We start from the raw sequence: 19,792 nt of genomic DNA, 5'->3' as shown, positions 1-19,792 counted from the left end.
TGTCAACTTATTTACATTATGGGATGTTTTTTTATATAAAAGTGCTTCACTTTTTAGGACTTTTTATTAAAAAAAAAAAACAAATGTTACCCACATACTGTTTGCTATGAAATGCAAAAACTTTGAAGCTCAATATCTCAAAATCATTAAGAACGCAGATAGAACCTTATAATTCCAAGGTGACGATTTGTAAATTACTAATGCATAATAAAAAAAATAAATAAATAAATAAAAAGGCAAAAAAACAAAAAAACAACTCAGTTTCATGATCTAAGGTAGAGGGGAAAATAGTATTCTTACTGTAGTTGTGTGGAAACAATAATTTGCATTAGAACTATATAGAGCAGTAGTAGTGGTGTTCTCATTGCCATGATGGTACAGAGAAAAAAACTGGTCCTTGTCATGCAACTCATTTTGTTTTCATGACTTGAATGCAATAGAAATCTCATTCTCATTACTAAGAAATGAAAATTTCTATTATCTTTCTATTACTGTATTTGAATTTAAATATTTAGATGTATTTAAAAAAATCTCACTCACTGTCATGATGTAAAAAGGATATTTAATCTTAGTTTGGAAACATTTGAAAAATGTTATTTACTTTAATATATAGAGATATCATTTTTATTATCGTGACATGAAATTTTTTTTTAATTCTCATTACTGATGTGAAAACAATATCTCACTCTTAGTATTTAAATGCAAAATAATAAAAAATTGTGACGTTTTTAACATTTGTTTTTTAAAAATCACATTCTCATTACTGTAGTGTAAAAATCGAGTTTTTTTTTACCACAACTTCATTTGCGTCGCTGTAAAACAAACAAACAAAGTTTGTAAGACAACAAACTTCAGGACTTTTTGAGTCAAGTACAGTAATTGAGTTGAAAGTAGAGTCAACTCAAAATGTCCTGAAGTTTGTTGCCCTAAAATGCTAATTTGAGTCAAACTTTGTTATTTTTTTTTTCTCTTCCCTTTTCATTAAAACTTATAAACAATTTAAATTAAAAAAAATATATGATTTAATATGATAGTAAATATTATACAAGATGACAAACTGAAATATTTTTAGGGACGTCACGAAATGTCTCTGCTTACTCAGTTCCTTTGGATGATCTGATCTCACAGCGGGTGTTAGAGAACTAGGCTAAGACGCCATAGGAATAAATGGTTGATGCTGAAGTCTGTCTCAGGCATGTAAGCTGTGAAAGCACAGAGGCCATTTGAGTAAATAAGTTTGTGTTTGGGCTAATTCATAAACCATAGTCATTTTTAAAGATTCTCAAGTACTGTTTAACAGAGCAAAGAAATTGTACATAGTATTTCCTAACATATTTCTTATTTTTATTTTGGCAGGAATTGGCTGAAAAAAAACTGCTAAAGTCAATATTTTATTCCTGTTAAAAAAATAAATTTATTTATATTTTTGATTGGCTTCAGAGCAAAGTCTAATGACCAATTACGAAACCACTTAACATAATAATCTAGTTAAGCATTTAAAGTACACTTTAAGCCAAATACTAATGTCTTGCAAAATAACTAGTAAAACATTATAATGACCTGGCCCACAGCACTATAGCAAGGTGCATCAATAGAAATGAGTTAGAGTTATTTTATGTGTTATATCAGTTAAATACATGGCTTGTTGTCTTATAAATTTTGTCTTATATTATTGTGTTTGTTTATGTTTAAATTGGCTTCTGTGTTTTAACAATGACTCTAGAATACACAAGACGAGTCACTCATATCTTTTTAAATGGGAAAAAGTGTAACGATCAATATAGTGAATAAAGCCCCGCCTTCTAGTACAGGAGCCAATCATTGATCGCTACATGGTGAAAAAAGCCCGCCTTCTAGTACAGGAGCAAATCATCGATCGCTATAGACTGACAATCCTCTGGGGGAGGGGCTCAGACCAGATATGAGTTTCTGCAGATTTTGTGTGATTTGGACATTTAGGAATTAAACCAAAGGCACAGATATTGTTTAATTGTATTGGTGATTCCTAATATGAAATTCAATTGTAAGCTTGGCAAGCAATTTTGGAGATTTTGATGTTTCCCCAACGCCCAAGCATACAGCCCGAGAGACGTTTCAAAGATGGCTGCAGAGTGAAATCACTTAAATTAAATGGACTTTAGCTGCGTCCCAAATAGCATACACCATTTTGTAGTATAAACAGTGCAAGTAGTGTGCAAGTACTCAAAAAATAGTAAGTGGACTTTAATTACCCGGATGATGTACTCATTCAGCCGCTAAAATGAAGTGTGTAATGATGATGGACCAATGACTGTAAAAAATATGGACGATGCGACAGCCACTTTTCCCATTGAACGCCTTGAGGGCAAAACGCCTGCTTGACGGGCACAAACTGTCGCAAAAGACTGCTGAAATTGGAGCCTTGACATGCGCAGAAGGACTGTCTGATGGAGCCAGAGGAGGAGCCGCGAAAATGAGCGGAGTCGAGCTTCCAACCAAACGCTTTATGTAAAATCAACCACGCCCCCCGAACTTCTCAGCATGCGTTTGCTGTCATATCAACACAGATGGATGTAATAACGTTAACAAATATAAGGTTTTTTTATATTCAATCGCGCCAGCTCCGGGCCGCAGCGCATAACCTACTCGCGGCGTCGCGGGCTGATTCCGCCTCGCATGCGGCAGCGCCGGCTCGCTCGGCCGCCGCATCTGGCTCAATTGACTCGGGCTGGAATCGGGCAGTGAGTCCAGGCATCCGGAGTAGGTCCAGCAGAGGTAGTCAGTCTGAGCTCTGAGGGGTAAGTCTCCGGCAGGCGAGAATCTAGCCGAACTGGTCCGAGTGTATTTTGTCATCTGGGTGGCTAGGCGTGTATCAGCAAACTAATAAAGCCCGCAAAAAGTCCTAACCTCAGCGAATAAACAGTGTTCCACCAGGATCATGTATGTCAGAAACTATAGTTTACTGCTGAACTCATTTTGTCATGGTAAAATAACACAGTAATCGAATAATAACATTTCAGTCTACTTCAGTCTCCTGCCGAAGCTCAGACGCGCTGCTTTGAGAAACTGTCAATCACAGCTGTCAATCACGATGACACGCCCAGCATTAAATTACTGCTAAAAACAAACTGTTTACAAAAATGAAGATTTGCACCTATTTCAGCACAATAACCAGTGCCTTAATCGACCTGAACCATCTTTCGGGAAATTTTATTGCAAGTGTTATAATTTTTTTTATTTGGGCTCAAGTCTCCTTCATTAACACGGAGGAGGCGGGCTTTATGACTTGTACTACAGCCAGCCCCCAGGGGGCGATCTAACGGCCGAGACCTTCACTCAAACGCAGGCTTGCGGCACACTTGTGATGGACACTTCACGCACTCAACGACCGCAGGTTTGCTTACGTAGCGAAAGGGGCGGAGATATCGGACGCACATGTTGAATAACTTTATTTATTTTGGATGGTGAAAGCAAAATTCTCCTACGAGAGTGACATAGATATACATCTATGCGAGAGTGATTATAGCGCCTCCCGATGGTGAATGCGGCAATACTCACGGCAGGTATTATTTGATAATTCGGTCGTTTATTTCACTGATTTCGCGACCGTCAAACGTCATCAGGGAATCGGTTTGAATTTCCATTTAGTAAAAAAAACATTAGTGTGCCATTTGGGACGACACTACATACATATACTATGCTGTTGAGTGTGTAAGTGCATAAGTACATAGTGCATGAGTGCATAGTGTATAGTGTGCCATTTGGGATGCAGCTTCTGTTTTTAAGCCAAGTTTTTCTTTGGTTTATAAAACATTGGTCATTACCATCAACAAGGGTGGTGTGTAAAGAAAGCACCCCAGTGGTATGGTCCTGTTTAGAGCTGTTCGTGTTTAGAGCTCAGAATAAAAAGATGAACCGGCAGTGCTGCATTCTACCTGCCTATTCTGCCAGATTGCTGCTAACACTCTGGGTTGTGCAGTGTATAAGACTGTTCTTCTTGCTAACACACTAGAAAACAAAGTTATGTGCCATTAAAGCTAGATTAATTTGAATAATTAAACAGTTTAGCTAGGTTATATAAGCTCCACGTACAACAAATATTACAATATTATGTGCTATCATCATGGCAAAGAAGATGAGTTATCAGAAATTACTCATTAAAACTATTACATTTAAAACTGTGTTAAAGAGCACTTGAGAGATATTAGACTAAGAAGTTAAATTTTACAGGAGGGCTAATAATGGTCCTCAACTGCACATGTAAGCATAAAGGAAAAAGCACTGCCACCTATGGACTATTTCTGGTAACACAGTCAATCAACACCTGCCATCGTGTTTCTTTCAGTCTCTAAAAAATGAGACAGCATATCTGGTTAATAATGTCAGCGCTTAGCACTGGTCTCAGTTGTGGGCAATGAAGGTAAGTACAAGCTAAGGGATCACCTCTGAGGTCAGCATGCGGATGTTTTATTTAAACTTTAAGTGTTAGCGTAATCCCTAATCTCAGCTAGCAAACAGCTAGATACTGTAGCTCACAGGAAGAGTGGCTGTTGTAATTAAAGTACCACCCTGAGAAAGATTACATCGATATATATTCAAAAAAGCATAGCTAATGCTAAATCAAAATAAATCTGAATTCATTTTTAATGACTTGTCTCTATTAAAAACATCTTTCTTTCTACATGAATTTCATTTACGATTACAGTTCAGATGCCAACATTCTTAAACATTCGCTGCTCTTCCTGTCTCTATAGTTCTCGTAGAGATGGATCAGCGGAAAAAAACAAGAGAGCAGCTGTCTGCTGGTTTAATCTGCTCTCTAACTCCCGTCCGGTGCTAATCTTGTTAGCGAGGGGCAATTAGTCCATGTGGCTAATTACACGTAAACAGCGCTGGTTGAAGAAAAGAGATTTAGTGGCTTGACATGATGCCTCCGGGTCTGATCAGTCACTCTTGCTTTGCTTTGCTCTGCTCTTTTCAGATATCAGTCACTGCTGTTTATGTCATGCTTTGTCGTTAGATTGAGGACATAAGCCTATTGGTGCATTAGAAATTGCATATTTCCTGAAATATAATATGTGAAACACAGCCAGTGCATCCAAAAATTGCACTATTCCTATATAGTAGTATGCCCGAATTCATAGTATTCAAAAGACAGTAGTACTTGGATGGCCTACAACTGCTGGTGAGATTCTGAAAAGGAACATTAAATGGACACTTATTATCCTGAAGCCACAGGAGAGAGTTTATGAATGGGAGTAATGCCAGATAACGAATGTGGGATGGTCATGTGATATTGACAAAATTGCGTATGTAACATGTCCGAATTTCATTCAAGCTCCTCACATTCATACTATTAAGAAGGTACATTTTATGAAATAAATTCAAATTCAAACATAGTACCAAGTTGACTATCAAACACTATAGAATACACAAAATGTGTCACTCTTGTAGTTTTGAATAGGGAAATCTGTAACGGTCAATATGTTGAGTGAAGCCCTGCCTACTAGTACAGGATCCAATCATCGACAATTGCTATAAATTGACGATTTTCCAGGGGAGAATCTTAGGCTAATTTGGTTCTTCAAACAAGTTCACGAATCAGATTAAAATGTCAGGATGAAGTGATCTGAGATTTGTGTCTGTGTTCACACTGTCTTTTTTCCTTCTGAACCCCGATTTGCTTGCATCATCGATTTGATGTATTGTGTACGGCTGTTGCTAGGTGACGGACACGAAAGTAAAGCACCAAAATGGAAAGACGTTCGTACATCCCGGTCGTTCTGCTTTTACTGAATCTTTTGCTGTTGAACATACAGAAAGAGACTGGCGTCTATCTGCCGCAAAAATATTATAAACGTTCACAACATCATGCGATGACAACATCACCGTGTTTGCCCTGGTTCAGACTTAGACTCAGAACTTAGTTTAAACGTAACGCTACGTTCCACCTAAATATATACTGCAGCATCCCCCAAGTATACCAGTAGTAAAGAGATGTCCACGAGATTAGTATACATTGAGGAGCTTGTGATCATATTGAGGAATCATCTTCCTCTACTCACAGCCTTATTTTCCTCCCTACTCTCGCATTTGTTTCGGTTTGTTAAAAGAGTTTCATTTTCCATCAATGAGTGTTTTATGTTAACTGTAATTAAAATGAGAATTTCTTCATGACTGAGTTTTTCTTCCTACATTTTTCTTTATATAGATATATGTAGGATATATAAAAATCAAGTAGGTTAATTAAATTTACTTAAAACATGTATTTGGCATTTCCTTTTCATATGACAGTTATATATAGATGCATAAGTTGCAGAACTTGGTTGGGGGGGGGGGGGGGGGGTAGAGAGCCAGAGATATACACATATACACATATATCTATGATCGGGAGTTTTCCTAGATGTTAGTATGCAATTTTTTTTTAATTATGAAAATTATAATTTTACATTACTTTTCTACATTGATGGATCACTGATCGCACGAGCATTCCTGACAAAAAGCATGTGTTTGTGTGTACAGAAATGTACTATTCACCCTCCCTGTTAAATTTAATCTAATCCGTGTCCTGAAATACACCTCCTCTCCTGCTTTCACTTCTCATACTGACAGAGGGAGCGATTCGTTTGTGAATGAATCTCCGTTATGAACGACTCGTTCACTAGCCGACAATAATATAAGTTTCGGGGTGGAGCGACAACGCGGGGAATCCTTCACAAACTGATGAGCGATCACAAACGGAAAGCGGCGAGAGCGTCAAAGTAGCCAGAAGTCATTCATTTTTTAAGGAAAACTGGCGGCGAGAAACAGAGGCGCGTCTTTATTAGCTATGACACGGTTCGAAGGCATTCAGCCAGGATTTCTAAAATCACCTAACATGTCCCGGATTCTGCTTTCATTTCTTTAGCAGAGTTTATGCATTACTTTATACGCAAACTTTGGCCGGTGCATCTCAATCTCTCAGCAGCACAAAGACTAGAGAGAGATTCTTTAAAAAACATATTTTTGTTTATTCTATTAAGGTATTTTTCAGGGTCTTAATATTTATTCTTTAATTCTTTTATATATTCTTATGTAAATAGTTCACATTTATGCAACCAATATTTAATAAACTGGTTGTTTTTTTCCATACTTAATGTTGCTGACTTTTGTTCTCAATTTGATCTAGCATTTCTTACATTCCACTCAACGAAATAGGCAAAAGTAAAGTATTCAAGATTTGTGCTGAAATCGGATTTATATCGGTATCGGTTTGAACTGAAGGCTGCAATATCGGTATTGTATCGGAAGTAAAATGTTGTATCAGGACATCCCTAATACTTATGCAGCCACTTTGCAGCCACATCTGTCTCTGGTCCATTAGGCACGTTCAAATCAAGACTGTTTAGCTTGTGCCTTTGCTGAATGAGCACTTTGCTACGTCCGACTACGTCTTTTCTTTTTCATTCTTTTATAACCTATTTGAACACATTTTAATCAGTTTTTATCTGTTTTAATCACTTTTATTATTTGTTTATTTTTCTTATACTTGCCTTTTTGTTCTTGTTGATGTAAAGCACTTTGAGTTGCCACTATGAAATGTGTTATATCAAGGGTGTCCAAACTCGGTCCTCGAGGACCGGTGTCCGGCGTATTTTAGTTCCAACACCAATTAAACACACCTGAACCAGCTAATCAAGTTCTTTCTAAATATACTAGAAAGCTCCATGCAGGTGTGTTGAAGGAAGTTGGAGCTAAACTATGCAGGACACCGGCCCTCCAGGACCGAGTTTGGACACCCCTGTGCTATATAAATAAACCTGCCTTGCCTTGGTCAAGCAAGATGATGGACCAATTCTTGACCCTTACATTCACTACATTGTCGATAATTGGTAGCTGCACCAGATGCCTTGAGATGGCATATTTTCAATTATTTACATTAAAAATAATTGTTTATGGGATATAAGAGAGTTATTTTATTTATTTTTTATACTTTTAATGAGAAAAACATTGACAATAATTTCATTAATCGTAATAATAAATCGTAATCGAGTTGTTCAAATCGCCCAGCCCTAATGATATCAATTCTAATACTTGATATTTCACTTTAATATACGAGTTCTCATCCCAAATCTCATTATGACTTCCAAATTGATTGTATGTTTACTCACACACATCGAGTAATAAACAATGATCCTAAGAAGAATTACCGATCGAAAGAGTGCCTTCGTCTTTTTCCTCCTCTTCACGGCAGATCTTCACTTCATCTTCCACATCTTCACCCTGGAAAACAAGCAGCTTTTAATATTCCCAGTGGCACACAGAGTTTTCTTTCTTGAGACACACAAAGCTACTAAGAAATGGGTGAATAAGAGAAGTAATTCATCAATCATGTCTCACTGTAATATCGTCCAGATCAGCGTTCAGCGTGGTGTCTGCTGAAGTGTCTGGTAAAGACAGTGAATCTGCTTCTTGCAGGAGCTCATCCACAGTCCTGAGGAATTTAATAACAGACACAAAGATATAAAAAAAAAGAATCGTGCTAGTTCACACAGAGACAAAATAAAGATGCCTGTAGATTTTTTTATATCCTTAAAGAGGCAGTTCACCCAAAAGGGAAATGCTGTCATCGCTAAATCACTCTGGTGTTGTTCAAAAAAAGGAGAAAATATGGAGGTCATGCTTAAGTATATAAGGGTGGTGAATAGTGACCAGCTTTAAACCTTAAAATAAAAAGATGCAAATGTGACACAGAATGGCCCCATGCAACTCATGTTTAGGCATGGGTGGGTATAATTTTCTGACGGTATGATAACCTTGGATAAAAATATCATGATTTCATGGTATCACAGTATATGATCACTGCTCTAAAATAAGTTCTTTTTAAATGTCTGGTTAAAAAACAACAACTTCTTCCCCATTGAAGACAATATATTTTATTTTTAAAAACATTTTCTAACAGTAAACAAGTCAGGTTAAATAATTAAAATAAATCATTGACTTCTGCTATCTTCCTTAGTTTCAAAAACACAGATTGTGTGTCTAAAACACACACATAAAAAAAACCTTACAAGATAAACCATATACCTTAGGAACAATATAATGGAAAATGAGCAGTTTTAAAACCTTGACTTTTCCAAGCCAAGCTAAACCTTGAAACCCGTTATTGTCCCATGCAACTCATGATGTAGTAGTATTAGAGCCATCAGTGGGCTAGGCTTGCTAGGTAATAATAATAGTGGGCTTACTAGGTAATAATAGTAACAGAAATCTTATAGCATCATGGGTCCCTATAAGCAATAAGGATATGTTTGGCGCGATTTGTTGCTATTTTCAGACCGGCGCAACCCTTATTTTTTTTAACGTTTTGCGTCATGTTGTTTAAATAGAAAATCCATTTGTGCCTCACATGTGTGCAGGTCTAAAAAGGAGGTGTGTTAAGGTGCATTGTTGGCACGAGGATAATTTTTTAAACTGAAATAGACCGTGCCATTGACCAACAGGTCTAAAGTCCGCCGCAGAGTGCATTAGTTATGCATCTATGCAGGTACAAAATGCAACACTGCTTAATTCACACAGGATGTACAACAATACACAAGCATCTTTACATGTGAAAAAATTAAAAATTAAAATGTTACAAAAAAATAAAATAAAAACCCTTACCTTTATGCCCTCTTCACAATGGGGTTTTCTTTTAGTTTATTCATGACAATTTGCATTTGTATAATGTTATTATTATTAGCAGTATTATTCATTAATGCATATTTATATATTTTCTTTTATAAAACAAGTTTAGCTTTGTCCATCTGTCGGGTTTTGGAGACGTCTGCATCCCCATATGGGGCATGAGAATAGACACGTGTTTGGATATAACTTAGTTGTTTGACCACACTTCGTTATTTTTGTTAATTTATTAGTTTGCTGGAAATTAGAACTGAAACTGGTGGTTATTGCTATTTATAGTAAGAAAAACAAATATTATGGACGTCAGTGGCTACAGGTTTCCATCATAATTTTTTTTAAATTTGCAATTATTTCTGTTATTACAATATCAGGTAATGTTATATATATATTTCTTTTGAACCAAGACTATAGATAGATATATACAGTTGAAGTCAAAATTATTAGCCCCCCCTTTTTATTTTTTTCCTCAATTTCTGTTTAACAGAGAGCTTTTTTTCAACACATTTCTAAACATAATAGTTTTAATAACTCATTTCTAATAAAAGATTAATTTTATCTTTGCCATGATGACAGTAAATAATATTTTACTTGATGTTTTTCAAGACACTTCTATAAAGCTTAAAGTGACATTAAAGGCTTAACTAGGTTTATTAGGTTAACTAGGCAGGTTAGGGTAATCAGGCAAGTTATTGTATAATGATGGGTTTGTTCTGTAGACTATTGAAAAAATAAAACAGCTTAAAGGGGCTAATAATATTGACCTTAAAAAGGTTTTTAAAAAAATTAAAAATTGCTTTTATTCTAGCTGAAATTAACAAGTTTTATCAAACATACTGTGAAGATTTCCTTGCTCTGTCAAACATCATTTGAGAAATATTTAAAAATAAAAAAATAAATTAAAATCAAAGGTTTAATACTTTTGATTTCAACTGTATGAACACAATGAATACCCCGTTTGGAACTTACTTAAAACAATATTAAGCCTTTAGAACCTTTATAGAACTAAATTGAAGTATCACATTTGATACATCAGACTTTTACATATAGTAGTACAATAAACATGGTAACCTGAAGGTCCCATTTGAGGAAAAGAACCATTTTTTTAGGTCTAAATTAAGCCGAAATACTTAATTTGGTGCAAACTGATATGGTCAAGACATGAGATTAAAATCTGAAAACATGTTATTTAACTCAACAAGCTTAAAAATATCATATAAATATCAACTGTCACTCTATGGGGTCTATCATACACCCTGTATTTATTTTTTATTTAATTTTTTTTTAACTTAAGTTCTTTTAACTTGTCCAACACATGCATACACATTGCTTAATACACACACAGGGATGTACAGCAACACACAAATATCTTTACATATGAGAATTAAACGATTAAAATGTAACAACCAGAGGGCTTTGGTGGAACTTTGGCTCTGTTGCAGTTGTAGTCAGTTTATTCATGACGAGTTGTTTAATGCTAGTATTATTAGTATAGTATAGTATAGTACAGTACAGTATAGTATAGTATATAGTATAGTACAGTACAGTACAGTACAATACATATATATATATATATATATATATATATATATATATATATATATATATATATATATATATATATATATATATATATATATATATATATATATCAGGTTTTAGAGACTTATGGCATCACCAAATAAAGTGTGTTTGGATATAACAATAATGTTTGACCACATTTCATTGTTATTGTTCACTTATTAGTTTGCTGGACAGTAGAACTTAGAAATAGAATTGGAATTATAAGGTTCTATCTGAGTTCTGAATGATTTTGAGAAGTTTTGCATTCCATATAGCAAACAATATGTGTGTAACAGTTTTCTTTCATACATTAACATGACAGAGACCCTAAATACACTCTAAATGTAAATGATCAAAGTTCTCTTACATTTGTAAATTGGAGTACAAAAAAAAACATGGTAAATGCAGATAGAACCTTCTAAATCTGTAAAGTCATTTTCCGCTTGGAATTATAAGGTTCTATCTGGCAGATCAATCATTGAAGCATTACTTTTCAAGAAATACAACCAAAAAATATATAATTTGGTGCTGTAGCAATATGTTGATGCTTGAGAAAGTAAAATTTTTGCTTTCTATAACATTTATTTTATGTTTCAGGATTAATTTTTTTTCTTGTTTTAATTACACATACAAGGCTGTGCTAAATATTTTGTGCAGTGTAGATGTTAATTTATCTAATAATATGTTAATATTCACAACACTTTATGCTTTATATGAATTATTGAATTACATTGATTGAATTATATGCCCCATTAATTAAATTAAAGTATTTGCCCTTCAAGGCTTAATATCAAATTTAAAGACTTTAAAAGAAAACAGAAAATCAGCAAATGAGATTAATAAACCCTGAAAAATGTTTCACCTACCATATATCAACAGATAAAAATATTTCACATTTAAAATAAAACTTTTTTTAAATATTCGTTTCTTTTTCAACAATGTAAAACGTAACATTTCATCTCATTGTCTAAAAATGCTTCTAAATCATTACATTTACACACATCTCTTTCTGGTCTGTCCCGCTGTCAATGGAGGAGGTTGGTGAAATGGCAAAGAAAGCTGATCCTAATTGGTCCTCGTGTGTGTATTTAAAATGCTGATTGGCTCACAGAAAGAACCGCATAGAGCTAAGCTAGAGTTCAACTTTGTAGATAAACCATTTTGTTGTTTTAAATAAAAAGTCTTAAAACGTAAACGACTTATACAAAAACATCACATAATGTAAATAAGTTGTCATTTAATAAGAATGTCAATAACTCAATTTTGACAAAAATGTCAGATAGAACCTTATAATTCTAAGGTGATTACTTGTTGCAAACCTGAGTTTCTTTCTTCTGCTGAACATAAAGAAAGATATATTAAAGAACATTGGAAATAAAACAGCCACTGACTTCCAAAGTATTTTTGGTTCCTAGGATGGAGGTCAATGACTGAGTTTTTACAACATTCTTCATGATATCTGGTTTTGTGTTCAACAGAAGAATTCATTAGTTGAATCCAACTGAACATGAATAGATAGTGAGAAATGTTTCATTTGTGGGTGAACTGTCCCTTTAAGACTGAAATTTGAGAGTAAGAAGGTTTACGTACGAGCATTTTAGGGACAGATCCAAAGCATCAAAATCGCGTAATATCTCACTGTAACGCTTGGTTTCCGAGTGCCGGACTGGAATATCCCCATCTGAAACAGAAGAAAATGACAGGTCTTTAAAACAAGGGTCTGTATTTATACCATATTTAGTATACCACTGATTTAACAATCTAATGAAAACTAGTTGAGTTTTGTGCAGTATTATTAAATATGTACATGCTTATGCAACATACAACGATATTAAGCATGCAATACCGTACACATTTTGCCAAAATGTTTATTGATTGTGCTTTAAGTAGCACTGATTATTCATTTATAGACATTGTGTAATGTTTATACCTCACACACACACACACACACACACACACACACACACACACACACACACACACACACACACACACACACACACACACACACACACACACACACACACACACAGTTGAAGTCAGAATTATATTAGTACCCCTTTGAATTATTATTTTTACGGGGGAGGGGGGCTAATAATTCTGACTTCAACTGTATATAATTATCAGTGTTTCCCCTACCATTATATTAGGGGGTGCGCCGCCCCCCTTGAAGTCAAGTTAATGGTATTAAAATTCAGATCACAACTTATTTTATTAAACAAGCTAAATAGCCGTATGTAGTATCTTATTTACACAACAACATGTGATTTCTGTCTCTACATGGTCGCGCGTTTACAATATTATGCTTTCTGAATCGCACACGGTGGAGTTTTTATATATATATATATATTTAGTATATATGTGTGTGTATATATATATATATATATATATATATATATATATATATATATATATATATATATATTTAGTATATATATATATATATTTAGTATATGTATATATATATATATATATATGTGTATATATATATATATATATATATATATATATATATATATATATATATATATATATATATATATATATATATATATATATATATATATATACTAAATATATATATATATATATATATATATATATATATATATATATATATATATATATATATATATATATATATATAAAATGTTAATATAAATATAAAATGTTTATGCAATCTTAGACATCAGTCTTAGACTCAAGTCTCCTGGAAGTTTCAGGAGTCTCCCGCAAACGAATGATAATCTTCTGGAAATCGTGCCTCTTCGAGCCCATTTGAGTCAGATAATTCCTGCTTTCAGATCCTCTGAAATGGCAGGTGACAGTCAAATCAAGCAGATCTGTGCTGTCTGAAGGAAAGGTGGACGCTCATCTTTCTGAAAATAAAAAAATACTTAAAAATAGATTTAAACTGAGTTCCTTATAAAAACTAAATTATTCTTTTCTTTGTATTTGTTTAACTACTACAATATTATATTTGTTGTTTTATAATAAGCTTATTGGTTTTGAGTATAATGAAGGATTTGTTTTATTTGCTGCTAAGCAGAAACCCTGGGAGTATAGCTCTAAAAAATCGGATCATACTTTTATGATGTTAGTTTTAAAACATTAAAAAAATGAAAATGAGAGAAATTCTCAGGCTTTTTTTTTTTTCTTTTGCTGTATTGCAAAAATACCGAACCGGGACACCACTGTATCGTATCGAACTGTGATTTTTGTAAACCGTTACACCCCTAATATATACATACTCTGTAAAACAAAATATCTTATTCCCTAAATGTTTAGTTAAATTAAAGTAACTTTTATAGTCATCTCAACTTACATCAGTCAAACTGCAAGATAAACATTGTTTAACTAAAACAAACTCAATCAACTGATTAATATTAAAGTAGCCTGAAAACATTTGCTTTCATGACTTTTTGTCAGCATTTTTATCGTATATATATATAATGTAAATATAAACTTTAATTTCGGATGCGATTAATCACTATTAACATTTTGACAGAACTAGCTTAAATTAAAGGAACTTTCAAAAACAACAGTACTGTAACTAACAGAACTGTGACTGTAAAAGTGAAAACTAGAGCAAAAACAACTAATGACTGAAATGTGCATCTGACATCAAGACAGGAAGTCACACTGCTGAAGTTCACGCTAAAGTTTTGTGACAAAGCAATATATTTAAAAAAATATATAACAGCAAGAGTGGGTCAGACTCTTGTACATTTGCACAGTCATATTAATAAAGCTATTATCTGAACAAGAAAAGCACAGGATTATACTGGATATATTTAAAGGTAAATGACTGCGTTCAATCAGATTATCTGAAGGTTAGAATGTACACTGAACTCTTGATTGTGCATCCGTAGTGCTTTGGATATGGATGTGAACATGAATGTGCCACTCTTATACTGCACTAACAATGAAAGTGTCAATGTTGCTCTCTCTCTCTCTCTTTTTTTTTCTGTGACAAGCTTCATTTAGGTCAACCACATCCTGTCTAGGTTTTGAAACATGCTCTGCTACAGGGACAATGAGGACTTGTTTTTGATGTAGAGATTAGTTCAACTGCATGGATCAAGACTTTAGTCATCAACTCCATTTTTCATTCAAATAAATCAACAAATAAATGAAAATCACCTAAAACAAAAAAAGCCAAAAGTCATCTCAAGGATGGCACTGACAGTGTTGGGTGTAATTAGTTGCAAAGTAAATATTTAAATAGCTTTTAAATTAAGTAAGAGACTGCTTTTCATTTTTATGTAATTTAAAGGAGCATACTGCATGTTTGACAGCCAGTGGTTGAACTAGGTATTGCACTCCTGTATCAAACCACACACAAGTAGTGGTATAAAGTACTTAAGTAAATGGACTTCGTTATTTTAGTATTTTTAGCTAGTTAGTACTTGTACTGAATATTAAAAATATAAGCAACTTTTACTCTCTACTTGACTACATTTTTGATTGAAGATATGTACTCTTTACTCCACTACATTTAAACTGACACTTACCGTTACTCGTTACATTGTGACAAGTCAGCATCTTTATTTACCACGGCTAATTTGTTGGGCGGACGAGGCGATATTGCCATCTGCAGGGTGCTGAAGGTACTGTATGCTGATTATGAGCTAAATCCCGTGAACATGAATTAGCAGCTTGCCTAATATCAGGTGTTTAATAAGCGAAATGGCTCCAGCCAGTGATGAAGCCGAAGCCGGCACATCAAGCACTGCCAGCACTGATGACCATCCATGGCCTTATCTGAAAGAAAAGTTTTTATTTGCCGATATACAGATGACTCTTACAGGATGCAGTGTCTATTTTTTGCCACGAACCACGAAAATTAGTGCTTTTAAGAATGAATTATCAAATTTGAGAAAACACACTGAGGTAAGAATCTATTTAATGCTAATTCAATGTGAATTTAGTCAAATTATGGCTGACTTTACAATGGTATTGTAAGCACAATGTTACTAAAAGTTAATACAGTTACTGATATGACAAAAACCACTGCGACATGACTATGTTTTAGCTTAATTTTTTTGGGCAACGTAAAAAAAATGTATCACTGAAATTATACATTTTGCATCAGGTGCATTTAGCTGTGATTTTGTGATGTATTTTTCATTGAATTTATATGTAGTTTACTAAGTTGAAAAATAACACTGATCCTCTTTGTTTAATTTTAATACAGAGAAAACATCCTAATTAATTGAAAAACTACTCAAAATAAAAATATTGCCCCCCTCTGAGACTGAGAGGTGAGTCACACGAAAGTCAGCTCTGATTTTTTTTTATTACGTTTTTCTACTTTTTTTTTAAATTGTCCCTTTTTAGAACATTTGAGTTTGACTGAGACTTTTTGTTCTATTTTTTTAATCTGTTTTATTCTGCCATTTTGAAACATTGAGGTGTTAAATTTAATGTCTATTAGGAAATAAAACCTTTCTTGGTGTTTTTTGAGCCTACATTCACTATGAGTAAAATACTTAGGTTCTTTTAAAATAAAAAGTCTTATTAGAATTGGTGACTTGTAACTTGTAATGGAGTAATTTTTACAGTAAGGTATCTGTACTTTTACTCAAGTATGGTTTTCAGGTACTCTTTACACCTCTGCACACAAGCGCCGGTTGCCACATTGACGACACCAACAGGTGTGAGCCTGACTATCGAGCCTAAAGGCTGATTTAAGTCATGTTCTAAAGGCACGCAACAGAAGGAATATTCGCCATATCAAAAGGAGCTTTTGTTCTAACCAACACCTGAAATTCATATTTTAGAAACAGCTTCTATTTCTTGCAGCTGAACAACAGAAAACTGACAATGATCACCTCAGGTACACCTCATGCTTTTTTCAGTGTTAAATGCTAATAATGTGAGTTTGAATGCCATTTTACATGACATTTATAGCCATACTTCTGAAAGAAGCAGCAGATTTTCACCTCAGATCTTGAAAATAAAAGTAAACCGTTTAAAATTAAACTTCAGACCTGTGACTAGTGCAAGCCAACACACATCAGCATACCTGTCAACCCCCCCGGTTTTCCCGGGATTCTCCTGAATATTTCAGTTCTATCCCGCTATCATCCCATAAAGGTATTTACCTGTATTTCTCCCGTATTTTCAGTCTTCATTTAAAGGGTGGCAATAAACATTAAAGAGCCAATCCTCCCTGTACGCAACCCATACCACCAAACCACCAGGCGCCGTTCTTTGCTCTTTGTGAGTCCAATCTTTGCTTTTGTTTTATTTAGGCATGAAAATACTTTAAAATAAATATAAAAACAACAAGATTCCCTTACAGGTGTCATTGCCCATCCTATACAATCCTCAAAACAGTCTTATAGCAGTGCGTGACTGTCAGCCGACACACTCCATAGTAATAACTAGACATTGTTTCCCAAACGGATTCTGTACACGTGATTTGAAGCGAAGCTGGGTTTTGGGTATATATTTAAACAGATGGGTATCCCTTATTGTGGTGGGCATATCCCTTATTTTCACATCCAGGTATGCATCAGTGATTCAGCATGTACATTTAATAATGTAAAGAGGTTTAATATGTATTAATTAGATTGTGAACCTTAGCATTTTGTTGGAGTGCAGTGAGTGCACTATTCTGTGCTTTTGAATGGCTGGATTTAAAGTTCTGTTGTGTTTCGTCTGGTGCAAACAGCCAAATTGCTCATCATAGCAAATCTCATTAAGTAGCGTGTTGCAGTTACAATTTAACCTGCTCAACTAATATTAACGCTCATAATATTTATATTATTTGCTAGTTAATAACCTCAAGTGGAACACTAAATCTTCGTCTCATTTTTGAGTCTGCTACAGTCCACCGGAGGTCGCTATTCGATCACGGACGCATATGTTGAAAGCCTTCCTAAATGAATGAATAAAATACGCTGTTTTTCCACCAAGGCAACCCGCGATGCTGAATTATAACTGGCTAAACTGACATTGGGTGGGTTAAAATAACCAAAACAAAGACATCGTTCTGGAACGTAATGCACATTTATTAAAGCAGAATATCTGACTTCAGCTTTGTTTTTCAGATAAACAAGTATGTTCACTTAGCATGTTTCTTGAATATCTGCAAACATGTCATGGTAATTTTATACTTTAGAACATTGTTTCTCAACCACATTCTTAGAGGACCATCAACACTGCATGTTTTGGACGTCACCTTTGTCTATCACATACCTATTACAGGTCTTTCTCTGCTAATGATGATCTTAATCATGTGTGTTTGGTTAATGGGACATGGAAAAATGTGCAGACCTGGTGGTACTCCATTAATGTGGTTGAGAAACACTGTTTTAGAGGAGTCTAAAAATGTGCATAAAGGACTTTTAATTTAATTACAATGTACTTTATTTAAATATTGTAAATTTATTCAAGTTATATCAAGTTGAGCTTTATTGTCATTCTGCTATATGTGTGGACATACATAAACATAGTCATAAATATGAACGCGAACGCAACTGGATGTAAAGAGCTATTATAAACCTATACATAACTAACATGCTGGAGCATTATTAGAACTTTACTAACTACAAACTATACATATACATTTACATTTAGTCATTTAGCAGACGCTTTTATCCAAAGCGACTTACAAATGAGGACAAGGAAGCAATTTACACAACTAAGAGCAACAATGAATAAGTGCTAGTTTCAGGTCTGTAAAGTCTAAAGTTCAGAAATTGTGCATTTCTGAAGTGTGCCTCACATCGGTGAGTGGGCTTGACAAACCACCCGTAGAAACATTATTCTCTCTCTATTTGCAATGTACACTTTACTTAAACTTCATCTTACAAGTACTCAATAAGGAAAACAATGTGTATATTTATGTATTTTATATACTATAAAATACATAAATATACACTTAACCTAAGTGCTTTTAAGGTACTTTTACATAAGACAGAAGAATACTGTGCAAAGGAGGTATTTAAGTTTGATGAAAACAAGTAGCACAACATGATTTGTGGTACATTTACATGTAAACATTGTTTTCCTTATTGAGTACTTGTAAGATGAAGTTTAAGTAAAGTGTACATTGCAAATAGAGAGAATAATGTTTTTACGGGTGGTTTATCAAGCCCACTCACCGGTGTGAGGCACACTTCAGAAATGCACAATGTTTTTATTTTAGAGATATGGAGCGATTCTAGGAAAGAATTGTTTTAGAGTACTGCATAAACCAAATTAGAGGAGCAGAGTAATTGTAGTTTTTCATTTATAATAATATATTTTTCAGATTTATTAGATTCAGAGCAGCAGATTTGTTGTGTATGTGAATACAGGGGTTGGACAATGAAACAATGAATTAGTGTAGGGCCTCCTTTTGCGACCAATACAGAATCAGTTTATCTTTTGAATGACAGATACAAGTCCTGCACTGTGATCAGAGGGATTTTGAGCCATTCTTCTTGCAGAATAGTGGCCAGGTCACTACGTGATGAAAACCTTTCTAGGCTTTCTCCTCCAAAACACCACAAAGTGGCCCAACAATATTTAGATCTGGTTACTGTGCGGGCCATGGAAGATGTTCAATTTCAATTTCATGTTCATCAAACCACTCTTC

The 19,792-nt window shown here is 34.3% G+C and overlaps 1 protein-coding gene and 1 long non-coding RNA gene across 4 annotated transcripts in view; one reads left to right on the top strand and one right to left on the bottom strand.

Moving 5' to 3' along the window:
- Positions 1-19,792, bottom strand: part of gmip (GEM interacting protein) — a 65,493-nt gene that overhangs the window by 40,547 nt on the left and 5,154 nt on the right. For all 3 annotated transcript variants that reach the window (XR_015481290.1, XM_087245187.1, XM_087245188.1), the window contains exons 2-4: positions 12,793-12,883; positions 8,359-8,452; positions 8,169-8,241 (exon numbers count right to left, since the gene is read on the bottom strand). Coding sequence is in view for 2 of the 3 variants with exons in the window: in XM_087245187.1 (XP_087101313.1) it covers positions 8,169-8,241; positions 8,359-8,452; positions 12,793-12,883 (258 nt within the window). In the remaining variant the exon portion in view is untranslated. The remainder of the gene's footprint in view (positions 1-8,168; positions 8,242-8,358; positions 8,453-12,792; positions 12,884-19,792) is intronic.
- The window catches only part of LOC141381295 (uncharacterized), a 54,308-nt gene continuing 38,796 nt past the window's right edge, over positions 4,281-19,792 (top strand). The window contains exon 1 of the long non-coding RNA XR_015481299.1: positions 4,281-4,399. This is a non-coding gene — a long non-coding RNA (uncharacterized LOC141381295). The remainder of the gene's footprint in view (positions 4,400-19,792) is intronic.

Source organism: Danio rerio, chromosome 3 (genome assembly GCF_052040795.2).
Source record: "Danio rerio strain M-AB ecotype USA chromosome 3, GRCz13ab, whole genome shotgun sequence".
Classification (NCBI taxonomy): Eukaryota; Metazoa; Chordata; class Actinopteri; order Cypriniformes; family Danionidae; genus Danio; species Danio rerio.
This window is presented reverse-complemented; position numbering and strand designations above follow the sequence as displayed.